The sequence below is a fragment of the Macrosteles quadrilineatus genome, unplaced genomic scaffold (assembly GCF_028750875.1).
Source record: "Macrosteles quadrilineatus isolate MER2022 unplaced genomic scaffold, UCM_ALF_1.0 Scaffold_4__1_contigs__length_99947679, whole genome shotgun sequence".
Classification (NCBI taxonomy): Eukaryota; Metazoa; Arthropoda; class Insecta; order Hemiptera; family Cicadellidae; genus Macrosteles; species Macrosteles quadrilineatus.
This window is the reverse complement of record NW_026542597.1, coordinates 67,006,479-67,019,897: the sequence shown is the minus strand read 5'-3', so window position 1 is coordinate 67,019,897 and position 13,419 is coordinate 67,006,479. Positions and strand designations below refer to the sequence as shown.

At 33.0% G+C, this 13,419-nt stretch overlaps 1 protein-coding gene across 3 annotated transcripts; it reads right to left on the bottom strand.

Moving 5' to 3' along the window:
* Positions 1 to 699: 699 nt before the first annotated feature.
* LOC128992328 (lactosylceramide 4-alpha-galactosyltransferase-like) lies at positions 700 to 9,052 on the bottom strand. 3 transcript variants are annotated; one of them, XM_054415845.1, is made up of 4 exons: positions 8,953 to 9,052; positions 3,266 to 4,042; positions 2,225 to 2,438; positions 700 to 1,322 (listed from the first exon to the last, which is right to left on the bottom strand). In XM_054415845.1, the coding sequence occupies exons 2-4, from the start codon at positions 3,991 to 3,993 to the stop codon at positions 1,053 to 1,055; spliced, it is 1,212 nt and encodes a 403-aa protein (XP_054271820.1). In that variant the 5' UTR covers positions 3,994 to 4,042; positions 8,953 to 9,052; the 3' UTR covers positions 700 to 1,052. The 3 variants fall into 3 exon arrangements, with proteins under 3 accessions (XP_054271820.1, XP_054271818.1, XP_054271817.1); XM_054415843.1 differs by lacking the exon at positions 8,953 to 9,052 and adding an exon at positions 8,733 to 8,800; XM_054415842.1 differs by lacking the exon at positions 8,953 to 9,052 and adding an exon at positions 6,098 to 6,263.
* Between the last annotated feature and the right edge of the window lie 4,367 nt (positions 9,053 to 13,419).

Below are 13,419 nucleotides of genomic sequence, written 5' to 3'. Positions count from 1 at the left end.
TCTCCTGCCAGAGCTGGTAGGTGCGGACGCGCTCCTCGCTTCTTGCCTGGTCCTCTCCACGCCGCTGATATATTGCCTTCTTTCCTTTCTGCAGCCAAAAGTTTGACGGGGATGACTCCAGCAATCACCAGGACGGTGGGTTCGAACACTGTTTGGTAGGAAGATGCTACCCTGAGTGCTGCCTGACGCTGCACTCCGGCAAGCCGCATCCTGTTGCCAATGCCATATAAACACTAAGAATTTGAAAGTTGAGTAAAAGCGTTAAAGCTTAGTAGTTATACAACCTTAAATGAATAGATTGATAAAAGAGTAATATTTTTACCAGTGGGGTAGTATCGTATTATATGGTACAAAATATTTTGGGGCTTTTACTATAGATGATGTAATATATTTACTTCATCTACACTTTACTTTTACCTACAATTTTAAAAATATACTAAAATAAATTTGCAACATCCACATCAGTTTAAAAACACAAATAAGTGGAGAATAAAATAATAAACTATGGAATTGGGTTAAGCTGTTTCTTTTCTTTTGTTTACACCTTTAAAACTTTGTATGGCTGTTTACTTTATGGTAAGCTTTGACAATTAATTTTTTTAATTGATTTTTAGTATTAAACTTACTCCTTGAGCAAAATTTATGTATATTAGGGATGAATATGAGAATAGTTGGGATTAAAAAGTGATAAATCAACTGGAAGTTTTCAATCTGCATTTTGCTTTCTAGCTGCTGTGGGTACTGATGAGGTATAATACACACGAATATCTGATTTGCATTAGTCTATTATTAGTGAGATTACCATGTAGTCTAGTGAATTAACTACTGTAGTCTTCATAATGAGATAGATGTTGTACCTCAAAAAAATTGTTGAGTTTATTTCCCAGAAATCGAAACTTTTCCAAAAATATTTTGTACCTATTTCATTAAGCTTGACAGATAAACAATTCAATACATATAATAACTATCAGTAATAATTATTCAATGGATTATTAAATGGTATGCAGTTTGCTGTAATGGGGTGGTGTTTTATTTGCATTTACAATGTTGTCTTAAAACTCCCCTCCAGAGTTTTCAATTACGTTTGGACAAAACTCCTCCGCTAACAGTCCATAAGCTTGGTTTGAACCTATTTTTACAACGTGACTATTACTGATTTTGTTCCACATATGTACGACATAGGAGTGATTTTTCAGATCCTCCACTATATCTGGACCTAATGTAGAGTTAAAAAAGTCTTCCTCTCGGGTCCAGTGTATGTGATAGAAGTACGTGGACGGAAATAAATGGAACTTGTCACACTTCAAAAGCTCCTCGTCTATCTGAAAGTGAAATCGGTTGAAAAACATTTAGATAAAAAAACTGAACACACAGATACAATCAGTGAATGTAGTTTTCCTAAACAAAAAACCTTGAAGTTGACTGACTTTTAGTCATTTTCTTCCTTGAAAAGTTTTACATCTTACAATTACAAATCATAGTCAAATAATGGCCGTTGAATATTCAATCACAGTTTTACTCTCTCCTCCAATACTATACGGAGAAGGTACTTTTTGTCACGTGTGTATGTTTGTGTGTGTATATGGATATGTGCACATTGCTACAGACTACAGCTGTGGTCAGATTTTGAATAAACTCAGTATATGCGGGGTGAGAGATCAATTAGCTTCTACTAATCAATGGTATCTCCAAGAGTTTTTTTTTCATTTTTTTATTTGCATTTTTAATAGTGATTAATCTTTTCCTATAAAAACTCATAACATACCGGTAATTATTTTAAAAATTGGTTTTTACAAAAATGCCTGGAACGATTTAAATTAAGTTTTATGGCCCTTCTAACTCTAAACAAAATGGTACAATCCCAATGCTGTAATAGTTACGGTTCAAAAGCTCAACTGTTGTGATTTTACCTATATAATACCTAATTGATTTTTAAAACCACCGCTTACGCGATAAGTGGTGGTGACAAGATATTCGGACAAAGTATTCGTAAGTTTGCTGATGCCACTTATTTGAAAGCATATTGGTTTAACTCAATCTATAACTCAAGACATTATGTAACATGGCTCTCTCATTTCTAAGAAAATCCTGAGAATCCTGGAAAGCACTATTCACTAAATTAATTAAATTAACTTGAAACAATAGTATTTTTCAACAAAAATTAATATAAAACACCAAACATGTCAAAAGGGGCTTAATTTATCATGACAAGTAAAGTACTTACTTTTTCCTTGTTGCACTCTTTCAAGATCATTTTTGTTAAGACTTCTGGGCCATTTGAGATCCAGCCATTTCCATCAAAATGTTTATTCACATATTGCAGTGCTTTCTGAACTAACTCGTGGCCATTTCCCATTGAATCGACATTCAAAACTGCTGAGTTGATGACTGACCAGTCTTCAACTCCAGCAAAGTTGCTCCCCAGATCTAGTAATGATCTGTGATAGACACAATTTTAGTATTTAGTTAAAAAAAATGTTCACTCCTGCTTTTTCAACTTATTCAACTATTACTATAGCTTTCAATTGTTTAGTGACATTTTTAGGAATATCCACTTGGCATATGAAATGTATTTAGGAAAAAATAAATGGCTACTCAACTGGCTAACCAAGAGAACAGTTGTAGACAGTTTATAGTATTAGCGGACAATATAAATTAAGTTAAATGTGGGCCTTTTTGTGGGCTTCTTCGGAATATAAAATAGAAAAATAGTAAAAGGCATTCTGCCACTGTGTCATTTTCTTTTTCAGGCAGGGCCTCTTTAAGAGGCAGGGCCACTTTAAGAGGCAGGGCTAGGGGAGCAAGACGTTTTTGGTTTGTTGGGAGTACTACAAGAAATAAAAACCCCACAAGGTACTGTAGTTGGAGAGGGGTGCAATTATCCATCGCACCCATACTGCATCACATGGAAACCAAGAGCCTGTATTCAGGAGCTCTCTAGCTCTCAGCGCCGCGCCAACATAGCATACAATGCACCAGTATAGCCAGCAATGCTGGTGGCGCTGCCTAAGAATTGACAGGCAATTAAACCTCTCTCCGAGTACTTAACACTGTTTAACACGCGGTTAGCATTCTGGGTAATAGTAGTATATTATGTTTTCTGTGGTTGGGTGAAAACCATCCATCCCATATGTGTGTCGCTGGTCCATATGAATGAAAAAATGATGTAATATTGCCGTAGCGAACGTTCAAATGCATGAACTCTTCTTTACCTAACCTAAAGTTAACAACATAACTCTTACAAATTCAATTTTTTTCTACTTACTTGATCGTAACAACATCCAAATCCAGGTAGGTGCCACCAAATTTCCAAAGCACAATATACCTTAATAAGTCACTAAAATGTTCCTTGGGATGACTGGAGGTTTCCATTGTTCTGCTCTTGTATAGATCTTGAACTGGAGTGTTGTTGAAAAATTCAGTCAAATTTAGCTGAACTATGAAAATATTTGGAAGGGTAACTATTGATTTGGCGTAATCTGGAAAGTATATTAAGCCATCCAGAGGACATGTGTAAAGAATGTAAATGTAATGTTCAGGATTGGTCAAAGCCGTAGATTCTATAGCGCAAACCTGTCTCGGCTTAAGTATTAGTTTTCTAGTATCACTAAAGCTTTTTTTTAAAGCCTCTGCACCACAGGTGGTTTCAGTAAAAAATATATTACGTACACTTTGTTTAATGTCTTTCACATCCACAAACATGGTTTTATTAGTTACAGATCTCAAGTCAGTTTTATTTACCCTTAGTTCCGAATTTGTCTGCTGCTCAGGGATGATGAAAGGGATGTCTTCTTCTGGATATAACTTGGTTATTAGTATTTCTCTGTGGTAGATAGTCACAAAAACAACTGTTAAAAATGCTAAAGCAATTACATTTTTTATTCTTCTTTCGTTGAACTTGAACTGGTAGTTAAAACAGTGATCTCTACAGCTATTTGTTATCTGAAGAACTGGTTCTTGAGGTAGCAAGCTCTCTAATGATTCAGTTTCCATTATTTTGCCATTTTTCCACTCACTTCATTTTGCAACAACTCATCTGCATCTAAAAAAAAAAAAAACAACTGCATGATATTTTAGTGTTATGTTTTATTTATACTACTACTTTTGTTTTGTGCTTGTGTTTTCTCAAAAACTTTGAAATAATGATATATCCCAGACAGCACACTTTCTCCTCAGGACATCCTACGGATATTGCGACAGGATATGCAAGATATCCCATAGTAGTCCTATGGTCAACCTGGGATATCCCAGGATATCCGCAGGAATGCGTAATGTCCCCGCCCGGGGATGTCCTACGGATAAGCTCACAGCATATCCGTGGGACATCCGAGGTCATCCCAGGGTAGTCCTCAGGACTTTCTCAGGACATATGGGACTACTATGGGATGTCCCTGGGATAAAGTGTGGTCTGGGCCTGAACATAAAAAACACAAAATAATATAGATTTAGTATGAAAAGGTTAATTATAAGTTGAGTAAATTGATTAAATAGTTAATAAACACAAATTTTGAAGAAACAAACGAGAAAAAAGTTCTTGACCCAGACGGGTCTCGAACCTGGTACCTCCGCCTTATGAGTCTCTTACCTTACCTCCTGAGCTATCTGCGCTTGACGATTATGAGCACAGACAATGGAATAAACCATTAAAGTATTATATTGTCTGTATTATATTGTCTGTGATTATGAGTGTTTTCAAGTGTTGAAAGAGTAGTCGTGTGTTGCAATAGTCGCAATACTTAAAATATTTTTGATACTACAGTATATAATATGATTATGTTAATCTGTTTAGGCCTCAAGTAGTTGAATTGTTTTTCTGGTAGTTGGAAAGGATACTGGTATTTGAATATAGATTAATTTAATTACCATTAGATTATCACTGTTTGTTATATGATTAAAATTAGTTTTAGATTATTTTATTAATTTAAAGTTGGAATTAAATACACATTTCACACAACTATGATAGAACTCTAGTTTTCCTGAACTCAGTGGTAGTAATATGTCAGTAAAGTAAAGTCAGCCCTTGCTGGCCACAGTATTAACAAGACACATTTCATTCTGGGAAACCTTCAACTTATAAAACAAATTATAAAACCTCAACATCTTAATGCGTAGGAATCTTATTTTATAGAAAAATAGACCAAAATTAATTATTTGTTAAATAGTGAAGACGGCTCAATTATAAACTTGGAATTACTGAAAGTAATTACATCAAAAACAACACTGTAATATATCCAAAATTCAAAAGATTAATTTTTCTAATATTATTTTTTATTTTTCCAATATCCTTTAAATCATCTGTTTTAAAATTAATTTATTAAGCAAATATTTACTTTTTGTACTAGTGTAAACACAGCCTGAAGATGGAAACCTAGTTTCTGAAAGCGCTAGTGAATAAAACAAATTATTATATATAGGCCTTGTTGAACATTTAAATTTAGATATACATTTCATCTTTTTTTTTTTTTTTTTTTTTTTTTGTCCTAGGACGCTAGGCACGAGCCTGGGATTGTTTTTCACATTACTTCAGGCTAGACCTAGGGGTTGCGGCATTATCACTTAGATAAATCCATTGGTGACTTGGCGGGGATCGAACCCGGGACCTCAGGGACTGAAGTCCCGCGCTCTAACCACTACGCCAGCTCGCTCCCCAGATATACATTTCATCAGTGGTAGTAGTTTTTGCTTCAGTTTGTTACCGGGACATTACAGGATATCCAGTGGATTTTGTACATGTCCCGGGATGTAATGGGACATTCTGGGATATCCTATGGCATTCGTACATATCCCGGGACTTTACAGGATATCCTGAGGTTAACTTACAAATCCCGGGACATTACGGTATATTGTAGGATATCCTGTGGATTTCGTACTCGTCCCGGGATTTTGCGGGATATCCTGAGGCTAGCGTACATATCCCGAGACATTCTCAGGACATATGGGACTACTATGGGATGTCCCTGGGATAAAGTGTGCTGTCTGGGATGATCAGCAAGTCTGAACAATAAGTATGAGTTTAAATGTATTCTTTGTCATCCCAGTTTAGACTAGCACAACAGCTGTCGTGGGTTTGCTAACGACTATTTTTCACAATACACACCTGTTACTCGCTATGGCGCGAAAGCGCTAATGGTTGAGGAATCCAATTCCCGAGAAAATCCCAAAACAAGTGATCTCGTTCAGATCAACAAGTACTAGAGGTCGTCCAGTGGTCGAAAATCTGACCAAAAATATGTAATGTGCAGACTTCTCTATTTTCACCCACACTGTAAATACAACATGTGATTGTAATTTCTTCCATTTGTTTTTATTTTCTGTTTATATTTCGTTGTTATTTTGTAACCAGCATAGCAACCCATAAGGCCCATATGTTAGTTTTTTAAAAGTTTAAATTCATTTTGTGTACCGGTACTTATTTTTGAGCATATTTTAATTTATAATGAGATTCTGCACATCTACCGGAAAATATCTTTTTAACAGTATGCGTAGATTTTCCCTGCGGTGCACACAAGCTGAGAAAAAAGGTTTTAAAGAATCATGCTTGCCTATCAATATATAGATGACATAAGATAATCAAATAGTATTTTCAAGAATGGAACTAATATTTAACACTAATATCAAGAACTTCTGATAATCTTTCTTCAGTACCTATAATAAAAATGCATAAGTTATAGAGGAGGGAAGGTGTCATTACTTACAATAGAATAACAAACTCGATACCTAACAATTGTTCCTTTAACATTGATACTCCTACACATTAAGTAATATGCTGGTATTTAGTTCCAGTGAAACATCCTAAAAACCACAACAAAGTGTAAATATCTTGAGTTTAAATTCATTTAAATTATACAAAAAGTGTTATGTAGTGAACCACCAATTTTTTAAATCCACCCAAAAGTGTATGCCTACTTTGATTTTAACTAACCTTCAAAAAATGTTTACAAACAATGTTTCCATGAATTACAATTATATAACCAGCTGTTTCCTTTATTAATAGAGTAATTTTAAATCATCTGTTCAAATGTAAACAACTCATTTCTCCAGGATAACTTGGGGGGATTTAAAGACCATTGGGGAAGTGTCCTGATGGAATGTTTTGAAAACCCTTCTTGCACTCCTAGAGCTTAAGTGGAATCTACATTCAAATTCCTAAGTTCTTACAGTGTGTAGTTTTTTAAATATAGTGATCATTTTCATGATAATTATGAGGTTGACAGCTATATTTCACAGGTTATGAATTAATTTTAATTTTAATTTTTTTTTTAAGTTTTCCCGAGCGAGGAGCGGGCAAAACAACTAGTTACAAAATTAAATAGGTAGAGTTTGTAAAAGTTTTAGTTTTAATCTCTAAAGCATTTTTTTTACATTTATTAATTTATTTTTTATATTCAGCGCAAAGTGGTTGTTAGCACTAAAGGCTATTAAAGGGGTTAAAGTTTTGAAATTTCAGTATAAGAAAGAGTTTTTATAAAGGCCTCTGCAAGCATGCCAGCTGTTTTATTCAAAAACCATTCAAAATTTCACAACCATTATTATCTTTGAAACGGTTAGGTTTATGAAAAAAATTACAAGAGTAAAATCGTCTTAAAAATACATTTTCTACCGGAATACATCATAAAATACAGGGTGTTCCATAAGAAAAATCAAAGTTGGCCGCCATATTGGAAAAATGGCGGCTAAAATATTTTTTTCGACTTGACTAAAATTTTTAAAATAAAAAATCAAAGGCAATCATCATTTAACTTTTTTTGATATATCTTATGGTTTTCGAATAAAACGGCTGGCACACTTGTTTCAATCACCCTGTATACACATACAGTAGACTACAACAATGCTACAACTCGGTTTGAATAAAAATGATAAATTGAAACTTTTTTATTAAGTTTTGTTTTAATATGAAATATGTTAAAAATATAATCTTTTCACCTACCTTTTAAAAGTTTCTTCTTACAGAGGGTGGGGGGTGATGTTTACACTGTTTCTTTACTTTTTAATTATACACATACAATGTATATTACATATATACAAAGTAGTAATAGTAAAATATATCTGAATAAGTAAGATTTCACGAGAAATAAGTTATCTAAAATCCTCAAAGTTAGGCCTATATAAAGAGCAGGAATACATGATTCATTAAACCAATTTAAGCTTTGTCTGTATTTCACATTAATTGATATATTTTCAAATTAATACATTTCATGTGTAAACAAATTAAAATTATACTTTTAGTGTTCCTTCGGAATTGTTTTTTAGTATGATTTGAAATAAAGAATAGTTGTGTTAAGCGTTCCACTTTGTAAACGTGCACTTTTCATTTACCAGCTAATAATGGAATGTTTTAGCATAGATTAAAGGATAATAGACAGGTCTACTTTTAATCTAGAACCCCACAAGGGTGATGTGAAAACTTTAATAACTTGGTTGTATCTTTGACTAGTTCAAAGACAGTTGGGTATTATCAACCTGTTTATTATAAGTACAGTAATGAAATTATTTCAAATTTCACTGCAGTCCATTCAGTAGGTCTGAAAAATCCTACATAATTTTTTTGACTTTTATATATCAGTCTAGTCCATCATAAATAAATAAATTTTATTAAAACAAAAATATTAATAAATCTTTGATAATAAACATCTTTAGAGATATGATGGTAACTTAGAGAAAACATAAAACTGTGTTTGTAAAGACCATTCTGTCTCAACATGAGACAAAAAGAGAAACTTTAGAATACATACCTTCAAAACCACTATCCAACAATTGCTTCATACCATTTATCTCTCTAAGGTATTACTAAAACTGACACTTTATCCTAGCACCTTATCTTGCCTGATAGTGGAAACAGAACTTACACTACTTGACTCTTAATCTGATAACAAATTTTGTTGGTTTGATTTTAACTCCATAAAAATATCACTGGTAGTTCCTGATTTATGGTTGCTATTGAACTGGACTTACCTTAACTCTTCAAGTAACTTTATGTTTTGGTCTAAGTAGCAGCAAAGGAATGACTATGATCACTTGGTCATGTCTCGTGATTGTAACATCACAGCTTTAACACGTCTCGTGATAGTAACATCTCGGCTTTAACACAAACTGTTACCTAAGAGTTATGTTTGCATATCTTTAAGGCCTATTATACTATCAGTTATGGGTACAGGTGTTCTTAAAGAGACTATTATATAGTTGACCTCAAGTCGTGACGCTGCAGATGTACACGGTTAATACCTTGTAGTGATGTGTCAAAACCAAATCTCAAATATCAAAACTTTAGAAAAGTTTCGGTTTCGAAATTCGATCACCAAATTTCGAGATTCAAAAGTTTCAAAATTGAAGATTTTTGAAGTGATTTTTGAAACTGCTGAAATTATTTTTTGTCATTATTATTGTTTTAACACTGTTCCTCACAAGCTCATAACAATAGACAAACATCACCATTAACAGTAATGAAACAAGTAAATTGTAGGCTAATCTGAACTTCAAAAGGCATCGAATACTATAACTGGAAATATGATTCAGTTTCATATCAATATTTTTTAAACCCAAAGAAATATTAACCACTATAATATGTTCTAATTAATCTAATATTCATATTTATGTTGGTGTTAGGAGTTTAATTTATTTTATTATTGGTTTTTTATACAAAATTATGTTGTAAGTGATATTATTTAGTCTTTTAAGGGTTTTAAGATTATCAGTCACATATTTATGTCATGTCAGGGTCAGGAGTTGATCTCTTTTAGTTTTGATTGCATACTTAACATTTTATTGTTACCTGTATTTTTTGTAACCTTGACCTTTGTAACCAGCTAAGTAAAATACTAAAAAAGTTTCGCGTTTAGGTTTTGAGATTCGAAATTTCTGGTTTTGACCATCACTAATACAGTAGGTACCTTGTATAGTAGACAAAGTTACAAAGAAACTCAAGATCAACTGTTAAACTACATTTTTCCCCTAAATAAATAGATATATAAAAATATTGACCTAATTATATTTAGAACTCGAGGAAAAATAAACCAATTAAAACTAAATTCGTTAAAAATGTATAAATGAACTTTTATTCTAAGAGTTCTGAACCAGCATGATCAGCCTTTGGGAACAGGGTGGTGGGGGTTGTATGGGATGAAAATTGGGTTTTCCATCCAACAACACGTCCCTTGGAACATAACATTTTGCTATTTCTTTCCAAACCAATATTTTGTAGAGCTTAGAAAATAAATCGTTTATTATATGACAGTATGGTTATTAAAAAATTTCTAAAAAACTAATTTTTTATTCAAATATTATTCTTATGAAGAATATGTATACTGTTGTATACCATTTCCTACTTTGCTTGTGTAAGGATATTGTTCAATTTCGGTAAATTTATTTACTTTATAATAAGCTATAAACATTTTACAAAAAAAACACTTTATGGCCTTCTCTATAGTAGGAAACCTAAGTAGCCTACGCATTAAACTTAATTGTAACCTAAGGTTATTCAAATAGGGAATTATATTCTGTCATTTGTTTGTAAGGAATAGGGCTATTTTAGTGAAAATCCAATTAGGCAAATGAAAATTGGCTTAGTTTGCAGGTTTGCTGTGGTGGAGTTTTTTTTTTTTTTTTTTTTTTTTTTTTTTTGTTATTAAAACGTTTTTATTAGCTCACTTTCTTATCCGGTACAAATTTTGCAATAAATTTTAAACTGACTCTTCCCAATGAGCTAGAGACTTAAAACTTGGAACATAGTTTACAAATGGATGATAATGCAATATTATATCATTTAATTTTTTATATTTCCCTTAGGCTACGCCCTGTGGGCTTGCTTTTATGAGCTCGCTTTCTTGTCCAGTATAAATTGTGCAATCAATTTTAAATTAACTTACCGATGAGCTAGAGACTTGAAACTTGAAACAGGTCACAAATTGATGAAAATGCAATACTATATCATTTTATTTTCACCACACTATGATGTTTTTGGCTGTATTACATACGTTAATTGGTGGCTGAAAGTTACGTTTTGCTGGCCATGCCAGCTGTCGCCAATTTGGGGACCGAGCAGGTTTTTACAGGCCGGGGCCGCAAAATCAGCTGTCCGCTTACTTACTTAAAACATGAATGCGTTTTAAATACACAATCAAAATCCATAGCATTGCAATATAGAATTGTGTTATTGTCACCGTTGCCTAGCAACTATTTATTTTTATTTTTGCTGATTCCTCAAATTATTTCTTCACATAACCTTAAAGTTGTAGTTGTGTTGACGATCAGTGTGCATTATAGTGGTGAATAGTGGTAATAGGGTATAGTGTGGTGAAAAATAGCGTTCGTACCACGGACCGAAATGGTTTTGCAGCTCTCGATCGATTTAAGTTCTCGACTTCGTCTCGAACTTAAAAACTATCTCGAGCCGGCAAAACCTCATTTTCGGCCCTAGGTACGAAATATACTATTTCATACTTCCCTTGGGCTAAGCCACATATGGGCTTCCAAAATTTCCATGTTTACATGTTGAAAGAATGTAAATATACCAATTGAAGTCAGCTGTAAATACTTAAATTTGACAGTTCTAAATATAAAACAAGCATTTCAAAGTAAAGTTAAAACATCTGATTACAGATAATAAGGTTTTGGTTATGTATTTTACAGGTCATATAAAACAGATTTAACATACTGTATTTACACATTAAATATTAAAAAGTAAAAATGATTTACTAATTTACAATTAACTTCACACGTATTGAACTATTATGATCAATTGCATGCAACATCATTCGTTTTAAATCTTACAATAGTATTTATTCTCTCAACATATTTATAAATTACCGTATTTTCTACTTTTTAGTGCGTTTAAAACCGTGGCATTTTTCAAAAGTATTAGCGAATTTCCCTATAGGGAAGTAGCTATTACCGTAGGTCTCATGGTAAGACTTAGGCCCGGGACCGATTTACTTTTTCATTTTGGTGTCCCCAGAGAACAAAAACACCATTCGTTCAAATTTTTATATATGTATATATATATATATATATATAGATTTATATATATATGTGTCCGTAAACACGATAACTTGAGTAATTTTTTTCCGATTTTGATGAAATTTGGTTTGAAGGTGTAAGGCGGGATAAACTTGAATGAGTTCGCGATCCAGCATGATCGGACCATGGGAACAGGGTTTTATGGGGGGTTTTATGGGGTAAAAATTGGTTTTTCTCACTTTTGACCCTCAAAACACAAAATTTCCCAATTTTTCTCTAAACCTTCAAAGAGCTTAAAAAAAACAAACAATTCAGTACATCAAAGTGTTTTTGTACGGTTATTAGTTACGGAGAATACAATAAATTTAAAATTACCATGTTATTCTTATGGAGAATATTGTAAAATGTTGTAGTTTGTTTGTTTATGGATATCTTTTGATCAAACTTGGCAAATATATTCATTTTCTACTAAGCAATAATTATTTTACTTAAAACACAAACTTTATTAGTTTCCTTGTAGCAGCAAACCTAGGTACTCGTTAAACCTAATGTTATTTAAATAGATCGATTGAAAATTAATTCAGCCAAATGGAAATTCGCTTAGACGGCAGGTTTGCTGCGGCGGGGGTATTTTTATTTATAAATTATTTTGTTAATTAGTTATTTTGTTAAGTGAATAAAAATTTCAATTTATTGTTAGTTTGACATTACAGTTCAAATGTTTGGGTGAAACCCCTGTACTACTGTTGTGTTGCAGGTAGATCCTGTGGGTGTACCGGTAGCGTTTCTGTTTTTGCAGTTGCAGACGACACAACCGCCTGATGGTTCATGAAGGTTTGGGAAATTTCCGTCACAGGTTTCAGCTGGCATCGCTGGCATTGGCAACAATCGCCAGCCTTTTGTTGTAAATACAATGGGAGGGAACAGCTAGGGAGGGGACCTTCTAGAAGGGGGTTGGAATATTCTAGCACTCTAGCAACGCACCTAAATTCTAACTCTTTGTTCTTAGTCGATGCTCTTATCACTACAATAATTATTTTAATGTGTGAAATTGAAAACTGAAACAATTTAGAAATTAAGTTATTCCTTGTTGCCAGTGTGCATCACGCTGCTAAGCACCGATTTACAGAATATAATAAGAGAGATTAAAGTTTCTATGTTTGATAATCTAGAGTAAAATTAATTTGTTTTGTAGTTAATGATCAAACAAATGCGGATTATCGCATGGTTTAATTATTGTTATTATATATATTATTATAAATATATATTATATATTTTGTATTTGTTATTTTGGTTCAATAAATGAGTTTGAGTTATTACCAAAGTGACGGTGTACAATGTTTTACAACTGTGCTTGAAACTTATATTAGTAGTTTTGTGTACTGTTTCATATCCTCATCGACAGTAAAACTACAGAATATTGAAGAGTACATACACTGCCAAAATGTAGAGAAAACATGCTTTGAA

Coding starts and splice junctions, on each gene's coding strand:
- LOC128992328 (XM_054415845.1), bottom strand. CDS start 3,993: ATGGAAACTGAATCATTAGAGAGCTTGCTACCTCAAGAACCAGTTCTT. Junction 2,439..3,265: donor TTGGATGTTGTTACGATCAA/GTAAGTAGAAAA, acceptor TGTCTATCACAG/ATCATTACTAGATCTGGGGA. Junction 1,323..2,224: donor AAGAGTGCAACAAGGAAAAA/GTAAGTACTTTA, acceptor TTTCACTTTCAG/ATAGACGAGGAGCTTTTGAA.